The following is a 14,382-nucleotide window of genomic DNA, read 5'->3' as shown; positions in this document are numbered from 1 at the left end:
GGTTGTTATCATCTGAATATTGGCTCCACCTGGTATCAAAAGGAAGAAGAAAGAAGCAGTAGAAGAGCAGAAAGTCTTTGGGTTGCTTCCCCTGGTTCTGCTGGATTAGTTCATATGCACTGGAGAGAGTTTTTAACTCAGAACAAATGTCTATCATATTAAAGAGGGCTTTGTTTCATGATGGTCCATTGACTACATCTTTTACTCATGGTATTCTATACAGAGAGGTTTATCAAAAGGGGGTGGCTACTCAAGGGCATACCTTTTAGAAGTCCTAAATTGACATAATTTTGGAACATGCTGACCAAATGTCTTCAGAGTTGACTACTTACCTTTTTGCATCCATATGGAGGTATAAAAGCTTGCCATACTTTAAGAGATTTTTAAAAGATAGACTTATCTGAAAGAAAACTGTCGGCCCGAGAAAATGTACTATGAAGAGGTTCACAGTGGACTATGTGTATGAGAAATATTAAGCCTGGCCTGCTATAACATAGCTAGCTTTGTCTCTATATATCTGAGAACACTGTTTTCAATTACACAATTTGGGAGCTACATAAAAATACAGTTTTAAAACAGTGGTTCCCAAACCGAAGATGTAGTGGGCAACTGTGGCCCTCCAGATGTTTTTTGCCTATAAGTTAGCATGGCCAATGGTAAGGAGTTACAGGATGTCTAGATGCCACAGAAGCCCCACATTTCAAAATTTAAAGTTGCTTTTCTTGTCTCCAGTGGCACATTTTGAATTGTTGCATTCACCAACTACTTCCTAGTATTTAAAAATGCCACACAGGGCTTAGCCATTGAAATCACTGGGGAAAAATGGCTTCTATAACTTCAACAGAGCCAAGATTTCTCTCAATGGACAAGTGGTGAATTGGGCTGGAAAAGACATTCGTTTGTACAGACAAAAAACAGTTTTCAACCCTGTTTCTCTGCAGGAACAAATATTTGTTTTCTTGGCAGTACCACTATAGTTAATGACACATTATGTCTAAAGAACTTGTCAATCCTTCCCAAACTTCTTCTTCATTCTGGGAAACTACATGCTGGGGAAAAATTCCCACAGGGTCCTATGAGGCTTCAAGTTATTCTCTGGGCTTTTAAATATCAAGCAAATCGTCCATACTATTCAAATTAACTAAATCCCCCCATCCTTGGGTGAGTATTGGAATGGGTAGTTTGAGAACAAGTACATGAGTAACTGAATGTGCTATACACACTGAACTTAATCCTTTTAACTATAACTACACAGTTTCAAAATTCCTGTTCTGAGCTGATAAAAGGAAATAAATGAGCCATGATTGCAATACATGAAATTATTCATTACAATCAGGATAAGCGTTTGCTTAAAATGAAGGAACAAGAAGAGAAGCTGTCAAAGACAAATGGGCTCTACAATCTGAACAGGGGCATCCCATTAACAAAAGGGCCAGCCTACAATAAAAATATACTCCCTAAAAAAATTCAACCACATTTATGTTCTTTTCCATTATAATATTGAATTTACACTTTCTTTTAAACACACAGAGACACAGCAGAGATGTAATCATCACACCACTGTTCCATCTCCAGCATGTATATACAAGCTTTTTATTGTCTCCTGGACACTGGACATTTTCTCCACAATACTCACTTTGATAACCTCTACTGAGTAATGTACCCACTCCTCTTCTGTGTCCTGTTATGACCAACTAGCAATGTACTTCCAGTGACGTTAGTTTGCCTAGGATTCACCACAATTTATTTCCAAAAGCTTGGAAAAGTTTGGGTTTTGTTTGTTTGTTTGAGACCACAACGGCCTGAATCTTCAAGCAGAGTGGCCTCAAGAGGATCTGGGGAGGTGTGATCCAAAAAAGTAATTGATCCATTTGGTTCCTCCTGCCCCAGAGGAATCTGCTCCTCTATTAGCAGCCATTGCATCTGACTCTAAGCAAGGGAGGCATGGGAGAGTGGGACCCATTTCATCCTCTCAGCTCAGCCGCTGGTTTGGTTCCCTCTCTCCTGGTACTATTGCTATTTGGGTTGGTCATCTTGAGCCAAGTTTTTGTTTTTCCACTCGTTTTCCCATTTCCTGTCCTACTCCTTTTGATTTCTTTCCTTTTGCTGTTTCCTCTCTTTTGTTTTTGCTTGTTTTCATGTTTCCTTACCATTCTTTATTTTCTTTTGTGAATATTAGACAATATATCTGCGAGCAGAGACTATCTTGCTTGCAACCTTTTTATAATTAGCAGACTTTAGGTGCTTAATAATCCCAATTTTATATTATAGTATACAGACCCCCATGAAAATTGGAGGGGGGAATTGCAAATATAGCATTACCTTTTACCATGAGGTCCACAGTAGGATAATGATTGCAATGGGATGGAATTCATCTTGTATATTAAATAAAAAACAGTAAAACTTGGGAGGAAAACAAATGCAATAATATCCTTTCCACTAATGCATAAAACCAAAGGAGATACTGTTTCCAGTATCTTTAAGGTTTTCTCTATTTGCCTGCTGAGAGTTTAAAAACCTTTCCTGCAGTTCTAATTCCTTTGCATGATTCTTCGCTCACTTGTGACAAAATGGGAAAGTCTAAATTGTACCAAGTGTTTACACCTAAAGGCACACAGTTAACAGTGCTTTCCTCTAACTTTGTATGAGATTATTCTTCTTGTTCTCCTTATTACTATATTTATTTACATCCCGCTCTTTCCCCAAAATTGGGACCCAGGGGAGGCTCACAATGTTAAAAAAAAGTACAATGAGATGATTAGAAAAATACAACTTACCAGTTATCTGGATCCCAAACGAGGATGCAACACATTCTGAAGAACCATTGTACCCTACTAAAACTATCAGCTACCACTCACCATTTTATAATAACAGCAATTGTAGTCATTTGTAATGTATGCTATTTCATCATTTCCCACAAATGGAAGAAAGGTTGTAACCTTGTGGATACACATCAGGACAATTTAGATTATCTGACTTTAAAGCAAGGACTCAAGGCTTGGATCCCAAACAAACAAAATCACTTAGAAAATTGTTGTTGTGGCAAATGTTCGCAGAGTGAAAAATAAACATTATCAATATGTCACTGGACCAACACAACAGACACAACAGAATCTTGAAGCAAACACCAGTGCTCAGGAACCAGCCAAGTCAATTCTAAGGTAGGACAATATCAGAAATTTAAGAATCAGGTCACATTAAGATAGTGAAAGTAAGAGATAATATAACACAAAGATACCAAAAATTTGATTTGAGAACTTCATCTATATGATCTATTTTAGGTGGCATTCAAGCCGAACGACCTTCTAAGGAGAAGACTGTGACCCCAAATCCTAATACTGTATGTGACTGGCAGGATCCATGTGCACAAGCACATTTTATATCCATTCAAAATGCTAGCTTGTGTTAGAAAAATTGACAATGTGAAAGAATGTATTTAAGCTACTAAAACCAAGAGAGGTGAATCAATGTTTTCTTGTGCAGCATTAGCAAAGAAACAAAATGTCACCATTTTGAATGCTTCATATCTACCCTTGTGGGTGTTTGTGACCACACAGTAAAGTAAACAAGGACAGACAGGATGAAGTTCAAAGATGAGATGGCTGCCCTCATTTCTTGCTGTTATATCCATAAATATCTGTTAGATCCAGAAGTTCTTAATTTGGGTTTTCTCCACCACTGTTGAGTCTATGTGTGAAAAATAAACTTGAAAAGAAACTAGGGCAACTATTAAAATGGATCAGGGCAGAACCTCTAATCCAACGTCCTTTAAAAAGCACATTCTTTAATTGTCATGGTAGCCTTATGCTTGTCTCCGACAGGTGATGAACAATTCTGACTCAACACATCCCACTCAAGAAGAGAACTCTTATAAATACTGTAGATGCTCTCTGGGGAAATCCTCTACTTCTGCTTCCAGCTATCCTTAACCTTAAAAAGTTTGTGCCACCTTATATAGTATTTGCCTTACAGATGAAAGGACAGGCATAATAAGAATTTCTGTTCATTCTTCAGAGGTAAAACAGCTGGGCTGCACCTTAATAGGCCATCAGAAACTAATATCCAGAAGGAACCATGACTATATATATGTATTATTCAAGTAATAGCTGTGTTAGTTTGGAAAATCAGTATACAAAGGGGTCCTGTAGCACTTTTGAGACTAACTGGGGGGAAAAGCTGGTAGCATAAGCTTTTGCGGACTTGAGTCTACTTCTTCAGTCTCAAAGGTGCTACAAAATCCCTTTGCATACATAGATCCCGTTGCATACATATGCATACATAGAGGTCTATGTCAGAGCCTGTGACATGGATCCCTATGCGGCTCCTACCTTTAGGATTCTAATAATTCTACAGCATGGAACCCATCCTATCAACCTACCCTTTGTTGATCTAACAAGTTAAGAACATAAGAGATTGCAAGACAAGGAAGAATTTAAAAAGTTAAGAAAAACATGCTTTCTTACATGCCGTTACATTGCATAATGGAACAAGAGTTTTTAAATTTACTGAATACATGTCACCTAAGAATGGGTTAGATTTAACTTCAGGATAAATTGTTCCAATAGATTAAAACAGCAAAACAAAATAAGACCACATAGAAATTCCATATTAAGGATCAGATGGGTGGCATTCAGATTCATTCTGCTATTTCTATTCATTCAGTATTATGACAGTATTATAAATAAAGCAGCCAAGAGTTTGGTTCTTTGTTTTTAATATCAAGATCAAAAACTTAATACAGTATACTAGGAGTCAGGTCTTGCATTACTTTTATTATATGGTTGCCACTGGGATATAAATCCACATGGGGAGTTATGAATGGGAATCTGTTCCTATTTGGGGTAAGTAATTAAACATACAATTTGACCTCTTGGTGGCATCCATGACTGGAAAAGTCATGTGAGATAAGTTACATATTAACAGTGCCTTTTAATATATCTTGTTCAAGGACCATTTAGATCAGGCTTCTTTGGGTTAAATACCCTCAAATACCACTGTCTAAATAGTAAAAACACAAGGGAAATGTGTCTATGCTGATTTGACCCTAAAATGCAATCTTCTGCTGACTTAGATCTGCATTATTTTTATACTGGTGAGACACCATGACCCTGAATAACAGCAAACACTGTGCTTCCTCACAATTAACTGGGTCCAGTTTTGCTGGCACTTTCTTGACTAGTTTCAGCCTTCCTGACATTAAAAACAAAATTTATAACTAATAAATCTATATCAGGTTTTTTTTCCTGCCATTAATTGTCTCAGGAATAAAACAAGATCCGGCAACTGTGCACAAAGTTTTCTTTAAAGCATTCTGCTTGTAAAAAAAACATTTTGCTTATTTCTTGAGTAGATTTCATAATGGTAACCACTGTTTATATATAAACCTAACAATGTCACATCCCACAACATTACAGAACCTGGCTGCTATCACCCAAACTGTTCTATGACCAATGGACTGAATAGTTCTTGGCAGCCTCAAGTAAATGTGGTTTTTGCACAGCTGCAATGGTGTCTATTAGTACTCTGAGTGGCTGGAGAGATGAAGAAGAAATACGAGATCTCTGTCTATTGTTTCTGATCATGAACAATAAGACTTTTTGCCCTGGTTTCTCTTCTTTGACTTTAAGCAGTCAACAAATTGGCATGTAGGACCAATTTGTCTCAGGCTATGGCACAATTTTGCTACCAACAAAATATGGCCGATTACACTGCAGTCGTTTAGAAACATTTCATGCTGAAATGGGTTATAAGTTGGCAGTAACAACTATACTGACGTCAAGGCTCTAGCTGGGTCATGAGTTAAATGTCAGGAAGAAGGGTGATCCTGCCCCCTGCAACAAATCAATGTTTCAAGAATAGCACAAAACAGTGCATGGGAATCACAATGAGTACCAATCATGCCAGCACCAGACAATGGAGAGCGGGAACCATTCTCGACCACATACAGGACAACTGCAAGCTTTATGTGGGAACTGTCTTATCCAACTAGTAAGTATTTTAGTGATCCTACAACCTTTTACCATAAGGGATGATCTAAAAGGACAAGAGAATCGTACCAGTGCGGCTGGAGGAAGAGTCCCTTTGGGGCTGGTAACTCCGGCACTGCCTTTGGTGCTGTTTGTCTGAGGCTGCAAAAAAGGAGTACACAAACACAAAAAAGAGGCCTTGGAAAAAGAAACCAACCAAAAGCAGTTTCCATATTGACAATCCATTTTCACAATACCCAAACTCCACAAAAGGTGGCATATAGCATCATACTCTATCAGACAATTTACTGTACATATAAATTAAGTTATGGTAGAGAAAGAAGGCCTCCCTGTCTCCAAGCAATCTTTTCCATCAGATATGCAAAATGCCAAGAAAGCTGAGACAGCTGAGACACAATTCAGCTTGTAGTGAAACAAAACAGCTCTTCAACCTATGATATGTGACTCTTCTGGATTATGAATTTGGGCACACATGAATAGTGTATAAATAAAATTATCTTGCCTGTTAATATGGCATAAAGCTATACCTCCTATTCTCCCCCCAGGTGATATATTAGATAAAGCCCCAGAAGGATACTTACCTTCACTCCATCAGCTTTCTTATTCAGTAAACTTTTAGCTGCTGCATAAGGAGGGAAAGAAGAGATTTTAGTGGTGACTCTTTTGGTGTCCTGAGACATATTTTGTGCTGTCTGTGTAGCCAAAAAACGAATCACACGAGCTGCATTGATGCTATTTCCTCATCAAACTGTTAAAAGAGGAGTTGAAAACAAAGGATAAATCCCAAACTATGAGTGTGGGCAGAGCCTCAATATATCCCTATGCCAAAAGCAGAGGTATGGGTGGCAAAGTGCCACAGACAGGCAACCTCCCAAATGCGGAGAAGTCAATAGTAGGATTTCAGTCTGTAAAGCGGAAGTTTCACATGATGTTACCTCAATTGTTGTTGTTCTTCAAATTGTCACTGGCTGAGGTACAACTTGGTTTATCCAAGTTTGCGCACAGTCACAAATAGGGAGTTTTTGCAAGACACAGAGTTCAGCTTAAGAAAATGGCATTCTGAATAAAGTGGGGCCGCATCCTTCTGTGGATATGCTCTCAAAATACCCCATCAGCATGAGTTAGGATAGACAATATCCTGATTTTACTTTATTGATTCCATACAGCAAATACATTTCCATCCCAATAACTATCAGATTTCTGTTTTACACATTCCAGCTACATACATACTGATTTTATCCCAGTGCAATTTGTGAAGACCCTGCAATGAGAATATAGTCTGTGCATTCCAATATTTCTTCACAGGTACTAGGTACCTTTAAACAATAAAGAGTTTTGTGACACTTTAAAGATGAACAAGTTTTATTTGACATAAGCTTTTGGGGACAGTAGTAAGTTGCAGGACTTTTTCATCAATACATGAAAGCTTATGCCACATAAAACTCACTTGTCTTTGAGGAACTTCGGTGCTTGTTAGTTCTTGTACAATAGGTTAATGTGATTATTCTGCATGCCCTCAACTCCAAAAATTTAATCACCTTCAGGAATGGTCACAATCAATTCTTTGGCACTAAACATTCCTAATGCTTTGCAAGATAATGGGCAGTACAAGCTTATTTCAAGAAGTCATCTGTGGAACCGCTATCTTCTAATGAGCACTTTGTCCTCAAGTTCAGAGTTCGTAAGGCTTCATGGGATGATACATTAGTAGAAATCAGGTAGTAGAAGATAGCACAGTGTGGGTAGTAGAAGATAGCCACCTCACACTTCTGTGAAGCTGCTGTATCCCACTGCACTATACTCTCTTTGTTTTAGGTTTGCAAGAAAGGTTCTCGCTACAGTACTTACTCTTACCCTTGTTCTCTGGTTTCACCTGTTTTGCTTTGCGAACCTACTGAGTCTGATTAAATGGCAATTCCTTTCCTCTGTGGCTCTATAACTTGGAATTTCCATTTAAACACAACAACAAAACACAATCTCATTTTTCCAAATGGCTCATTAGATACTGGTATCTTTGATCAATTACTAATTAGATATCACAGCACCAGGCATAGAAGGACACACATTTCATTCAGGTAACAGCATTCTCTATTTTTTTCCCCAGTCTTGCTTTTTTTTGCTCTTGTTTGGCTGAGGAGAGACCCAAGAATGATATGGCAGAAAAGCTGGAGGGGCTGAAATGAAATGTATGGCAAGGTTGAGAGGACCAGGTAGTAGGCTAAGAGCATGTGTGGTAAAGGTTGGGGCTGAGAAAAACAAAAACATGGGTGCCCATCATTTGTATCTGTGGGAAAGCTGTGAGAGGCCTCCAGGGAGTACAACAGGTGGGTTATATAGAGTGCAGTGTCTAGAAGGAGCAATGTATTGCTTGTTGTATGCTTAAACTGTAACTGGCACATTAAAAATCCCTTCAAGTTATAGGCTGTTCGTAGATCCAATATGAGGACCCTGTAGAGACATATCAGTGTAGGTACCAACACCATCTGCAAAGCAAGACAACTCCATTTCTGGACCCAGGATCTCTTAAAACAACGTTTTCCCCACATAAAATCCAGTCACCACCAAACGTAGGCATTATTAAAGGGCAGAACCCGACAAAAAGTTTGCTTACCTTACAGAAATTTACAGAAGAGGAAAGGCGAGAAAGACAGGCAGGTAAGAAGAAGGATTGAAGAGGGGATGGGGAGAAAGAAAGAAAGAAAAAAAAAAGAAGAAGTATTGAGACAGAAAGCAAGGTATCTAGTGTGGAGGCCCCATCTGACACCAAGGGGAAGTGAAGCAGCAGCACCAGCACCAGCACCACAAAAGCAGCACTACAGAGGACTTCGCTCACACACACACACAGGGGAGGAAATGGTCCATACAACCACCACATTTATGAAAAGATGGTAGCCCATGGGGTTGCTGCAGTCCAAAGAGAGGTTCAGTAACAACATAATCAAAGTGTCTCATATGTGATCTCTTTTTATGTCTCACCTGAAGACTCTTTAAACCAGAAATATTTTCATTTTTGTCTTTTCCCCCCCAAGTCGTCTGCAAGATCAGATTTATTTTGATAAAGTCCAGGAACTACATGAGTACCCAAAGGAATAAGGGATCGTGAATGCAATGTCTCCCTCGGCAACTTAAACATTGTTTAATGAAAATGTTACTAAATGGTACATAAGGTTTTTCACCCAAGATGTTCTCCTTCCTACGCTTCTTTTCCCACTTCTTTCCCCCTGAATAATCAGTTCTGAAAATTGTGTATTTTTCATAACATGTCTGAAATGTTCAATTTCCCTCCAGTATTTTATGTGCTTTATGATACTGTGTTCTTTATTCATTCTCTTGAATACTTCTTGTTATCAACTCCCTCAATCCAGGGAATTTTTGTATCTATAGCTAAAACTAATTATTTTCTAGCAGCGTATTTCCAAAGTCTTTTGTTGACACGGAATAATATGCTGGCATAATATCTTCACAGGAAAATAATTTCCAGTGGATTCTCCTTTCCTTTGAACTCTCAAAACAGAATCTCTATGCCCTAGAGATATCTTTATGGCAAGGTCATCTAGGGAAACCAATGTGACCTCCATACCTGCTCTTCAGGATATATATTTTCAGTACATGGTAACATCTCAGCTAAATTTATGGATTTCAAGTGCAAGCTGCACTGGAGAATTTTTACAAGCAGTTAGTGGTTTGATTTATCATATGGGATTATGAATGCATAATCCCAAATGTAAGACTATGGATGTAAGAACTGCTGAGCTACAATGATGTTTTGATATGTTAGAATCTCTTTAAAATGAAGTTTGGGTTTTATGTCTCGAGAAACAACGCAAGACACAACTTTAGGGCTGAAGGGCAGGGTATAAATACTATAAATAATAAAAATAAATATAACTGTGTTCTTCAATATCTTCATAGCTCTTCTGCAAAGAAAAGCTATACATAGTTTTCGTTGGATATATATGAAAAGAGATTTAGAGATTATCCGTATGTTAAGACTGTTCACCGAGGGGTTAAACTTCACTGTATGTCTGGAAAATCTGAAAGGCGTCCTTATCTGTGTACTTTTTGAAGAAGCGATGGCTGGAATCCTATTGGGGACCTACTTCTTGGTAAGTGCATGTACATCTGTAGGAATCAGATTGTGCAGTCACATAATGTCCATATCCAACACAGGGCTGCTGTTATGTTATTACATAGCAGAGCCAGGAAAGTGTCTAATGTGCATTGGTGCACTCTTGCTGGTGTCCCATTACACATCTTTGCAATTTGGCAAAGGGTTTTCTTAGCACCTCTGCTATGTAGCTAGGTATATGTAAAGTTACATAATGTAACAAGTAATATAGGATTCTGGCATGTGTTGTTACTCTGGCATATACTCTGCCATAGTATAATCAACTATTATGGCAGCACAATGGCAAAGACTGTTGCAGTGAAGCTTGTTCAGTAGCAGGACAGTAATATAGGCTGCTATTAGCAACATCCACAACCTTGACCAAGGCCTGAAACAGATAGGTCCAAAAGATTGGTGTGTGGCTGAACTGGAACTGGGGCTGCAGCAACCGCACACACCCAGCCCTGGTCCAGGTCACCATCACGATCCTCAACTGGGCCTCTGGAAGGAATGGATCCTATCCACTCCTTCTTGGCCCAGTTTTTCCTGGATGGTGTGGTATTGGTGCAGCTTCCAGCTGCGTTCAGGTTGTGTGTCATCTGAATGCTACACTCCGAAAGCAGCCACAATCTGAGTCATTTGGCGCATGTATTTCAGACCCAAGTAATTGCACAGAGTTCCTATATTAAACAAAACTATATGGAGAAAGGAAGACGTGACAGAAGCTGGAGCAGGAGAAAAAAACCATTCTCCCCTTTCTGATATTCTAAAGATATTTCAGTCACTATGGAGAAGCAGCTAACCATGCCTAGTATTTGAGAGCAGCCTTTTAAATTGGATTGTAACTGACAGCATCAAGAATAGAAGAGCCTTGCTGTCAATTTCTGAATACAATCAGAGGGCACTCTCTGTGTCATGGCAGTTCTATGTATTTGTACAATCAGGATATTTGAAGAAGTCTATACAGATGTGTGTCCAAAGGTGAACTGTATGTTAAACCCCTAAGAATCAAAGCTGGTCTGAAAGAGGCATTTTTGCCCATGGTTTTTAGATTCTTCCCACTTCTGTCCTAGTTCCCAGAGTTTGCAGGGTTTTGCAGGGCTTCTGTAGCATACAAAATACGTTTAGCCAGGCACACTACAAAGAACTGTGTATCCACTATTTAACTTTCAGCTGCCATCCACAAACTTTCTTTGACAATGGCACAGTACAAACTGTGCAAACATGGCATGCTGGCACCGATTTTAGGGTTAGGGATTGCGCGGCAACTGAACGGTCCCTAACCCTAACACGGCGCTGTGCCATAACAATGGTGGCGCCCCGTGTACACAGGTGCCACCATTGTTACGTAAACGCTGTGCGGCAGTGGTGCACTCGTTACTTTGGCCCTGTGATGCAAAAAGAACCCAGTTTTTCTGGATTCTTTTTCCTCCGGAGGGAAACTGTGCGGTTTGGCAGCTGCGGCTTCCCTCCAGAGGAAATTAGGCCACCCTTTTTGGGTGGTCTGTTCCGCACCTAACTTTCTAATCAATAAAGGGATAGGTAGAGTGTGTCTTTGTTTTACTTCTATATGCCCTATGGGTGTTTAAAATACTTTCAAGCCTTTATATTAGAAACATGATATAGGGGTGCTCATTCTTTTGACTGATCCAGACTCTTCTGCATCTTACACCCCAATGTGTTTTCAATGCAGTCTCTCACTGATGAGTCCCAGATCCATGTGGCTTCAGCACAGCTGTTGAATCATGAGCCCTTTCAGACTAAGAAAGCTAGGGATCAAATTATAGGACTCTCAGGAACATTTCATGTTTTTAAAATCTGGAATCAAGGACCTACTGTTTACAAAACTTTCCTTATCACTTAGCTATGTCCTCCCTAAACCCATCCTACCAGCTAATACATATGAATACAAGGCAAACTATGTTGAAAAAGCACTCTTAAATATGCCTACACAAACTCAACCTCATTAAGTTAAATGGCACTTTCTTTCTATGTTTATGAAGCAGCCTTCCACAAGCTGGCACCCTGTAGAAGTGTAGGACTAACATTGCCAACATCCTCAGCCAGGCACTACAGCCAATGGATATGCTGTCAGGGACTGATAGGAGTTGTAGTCATTGTTAATGCACAAGGCGACACCCATCAGAGGGTGCTCATCATCCTTCTCAAGGCTGTCTCGCTCCATCACTGATGGCTCCCTCACCTACCTGTATTCTCTCTCTCTCTCTCTCTCTCTCTCTCTCTCTCATTCTTATCACTCCCTCCCTGCCAAAAGACAATCCTACTAGGAAGCAACCAGCAACCATGGAATGTTTATGTGTGTGAGATACATTTAGGGCAACATAATAATCATCACAATTCTACCTATCACAATTTATGCTGTATGTTATTTTAATGCTGTAAACCGCCCGGATTGGTTCGCCACAGGGCGGTATATAAATAAAAATTTATTATATTATTATTATATTATACCTCTGGAAGCCCTTCAAGAGAGTGCCTGAAGAGGGAATGTGTATGTTTGGGTACCATATTCTCTGCTAGAAAGGGACACACTGGAAACCTGGGAATCCCCTGATTAGCTGAACATGACCAGGAAAAAGATAAACTGCTTACAGCATAATATGAGTATTTACATTTGAGCAAATATGGAAACAGAGCTCATTGCATGGGATTGCAGTTTTAAATTGGTTTGTTTGATCTTGTTTGGTGGGAACAGGAGAGAGGGGCTTCTCCATGGCATCTCCCGGTCTTTGGAACTCCCTCCCTAGAAAAGCCAGGATGGTGACATCCCTGCTCTCCTTTTGGCAGCAGGTAAAAAACATTTTTATGCCATCAGGCTTTTTAAACCTGTTAGGCTTTTACATGTTTTTACATAGTTTTTAATACATTTTAATATTTTTTTAATGTATAATAGTTTTAACTTTTAAAATTGTTTAACTGTTTAAACTTTATATTTATACTGTTTAATGCTTTTGCATTGCTTTTAAATTGTACTGTTTTAAATTTGCTGTTAGCAAATTTGGGAGAAATTGGGTATATAAGTAAACAACAATAACAACAATTGTTGTCATTGTTATCATTATTATTTGATTTCATTAAATTTGTTCAGCACCACTGGCTTTGGCTGCTGTGTTGAAACCTCAGAAGTATGCTTAGCAGAGTTTTCATGACATAAGAGCACACCCATCTTAGATCTCATACAGTCCATTTGACGGTAATACACTGAGGCATTGTTCATCATCTGTACATATTATACTTTTCAGTACAGAAGATGAGGTTCTTTTCAGGGGAATGGTACGTTTTCCTTAAAGAAAATTGTTTTTAAAAGAGTGAACCTAAGTAGCAGAAAATGGAGATCAATATGATAAATCAGTGACTAATGTCTAGATTGTGTAACCGTCTGGATTGTTTGAATTTTAAAATAAGTGTTCTGTTGTCTTGTGAAAAGAGTGCTAAGTAAATTGCTTAGGTTTCAACACATCAGCCCAAGCCAATGGTGGTAACAAAGCCCAATACAGTACAATTAAACTGACCCAAGGAAGTAGCTTTAGACTGCCCTGAGCTCAGTGGGGTGTATCAGTGAGTAAACATGCATAGGAGTATGCTGTCAGCAGTTTATCTGCAACTGAGGTATATATATGTAACATTGCTGCTGAAAGAATTCATCATTTCCAAAGTGCTTAACATTATGCCAAGGTGGCTTTCATGTCATAAAACACATTAGTGCAGTGCAGTGCAATGCAGTGCAGGAAGGCATTTCTAGGAAGTGTAGCCGAACCAAGAGTGTGAAGAGACATAACACAATCACCCTTAAGGTGAGAATTCCAAATGCCATTTTTAAAAAGAAATATTTCTGTATGCTTGTCTAACAGTAGTAAAGCAGACAGTTTCAGAGAACTAATGGCAGCTGTTTTCTGGTCTGGTGCAGCCATCTAATGGCTGCTGTTTTCAGTGCCTTCCCACACTGGAGATTATCAGATGAGGGGGGAAAGCTGGGAGTAAAAGGCATGTTCCCAGTATAGGAGTTTATTGCACAGCCCCTTGGGACGGGGTCAGGGCATGATGAAAGAGAGTGGGATGGGAACAGAATGGGGCAAGGGACGCATTTTATCGCACGCCTGAATGCTGTTGATGCTGTCAGAATTTCACATTCCGTTCCTGATCTGCTTCTGAACAGTTCCTGAAAATCGCCTCCTTTGGGACAGATCAGTAACGGAATGGGAACTTCCAGTGGCATCAGCAATGTTCCAGCGTGCGATAAATGCATGATAGCCCCTATTCTGTTTC

At 39.3% G+C, this 14,382-nt stretch overlaps 2 protein-coding genes across 10 annotated transcripts in view; one reads left to right on the top strand and one right to left on the bottom strand.

The window, feature by feature from the left end:
• CAMK2B (calcium/calmodulin dependent protein kinase II beta) overlaps positions 1-14,382 on the bottom strand; it is a 170,010-nt gene that overhangs the window by 32,163 nt on the left and 123,465 nt on the right. For 4 of the 9 annotated variants that reach the window (XM_089538405.1, XM_089538406.1, XM_089538410.1 and 1 more), the window contains exons 13-14: positions 6,569-6,609; positions 6,057-6,128 (exon numbers count right to left, since the gene is read on the bottom strand). In XM_089538405.1, the coding sequence (XP_089394531.1) occupies positions 6,057-6,128; positions 6,569-6,609 (113 nt within the window). The remainder of the gene's footprint in view (positions 1-6,056; positions 6,129-6,568; positions 6,610-14,382) is intronic. The other 5 variants (XM_089538404.1, XM_089538408.1, XM_089538407.1 and 2 more) reach the window with 3 other exon arrangements.
• YKT6 (YKT6 vesicular SNARE protein) overlaps positions 1-14,382 on the top strand; it is a 70,836-nt gene that overhangs the window by 49,331 nt on the left and 7,123 nt on the right. The gene's annotated exons all lie outside the window — the stretch shown is intronic.

This window comes from Sceloporus occidentalis, unplaced genomic scaffold (genome assembly GCF_023333645.1).
Source record: "Sceloporus occidentalis isolate IW3139 unplaced genomic scaffold, rSceOcc1.0.p SCAF_9, whole genome shotgun sequence".
Lineage (NCBI taxonomy): Eukaryota > Metazoa > Chordata > Lepidosauria > Squamata > Phrynosomatidae > Sceloporus > Sceloporus occidentalis.
Note: the sequence above shows the minus strand (reverse complement) of the source record. Positions and strands in the feature narration are given on the sequence as shown.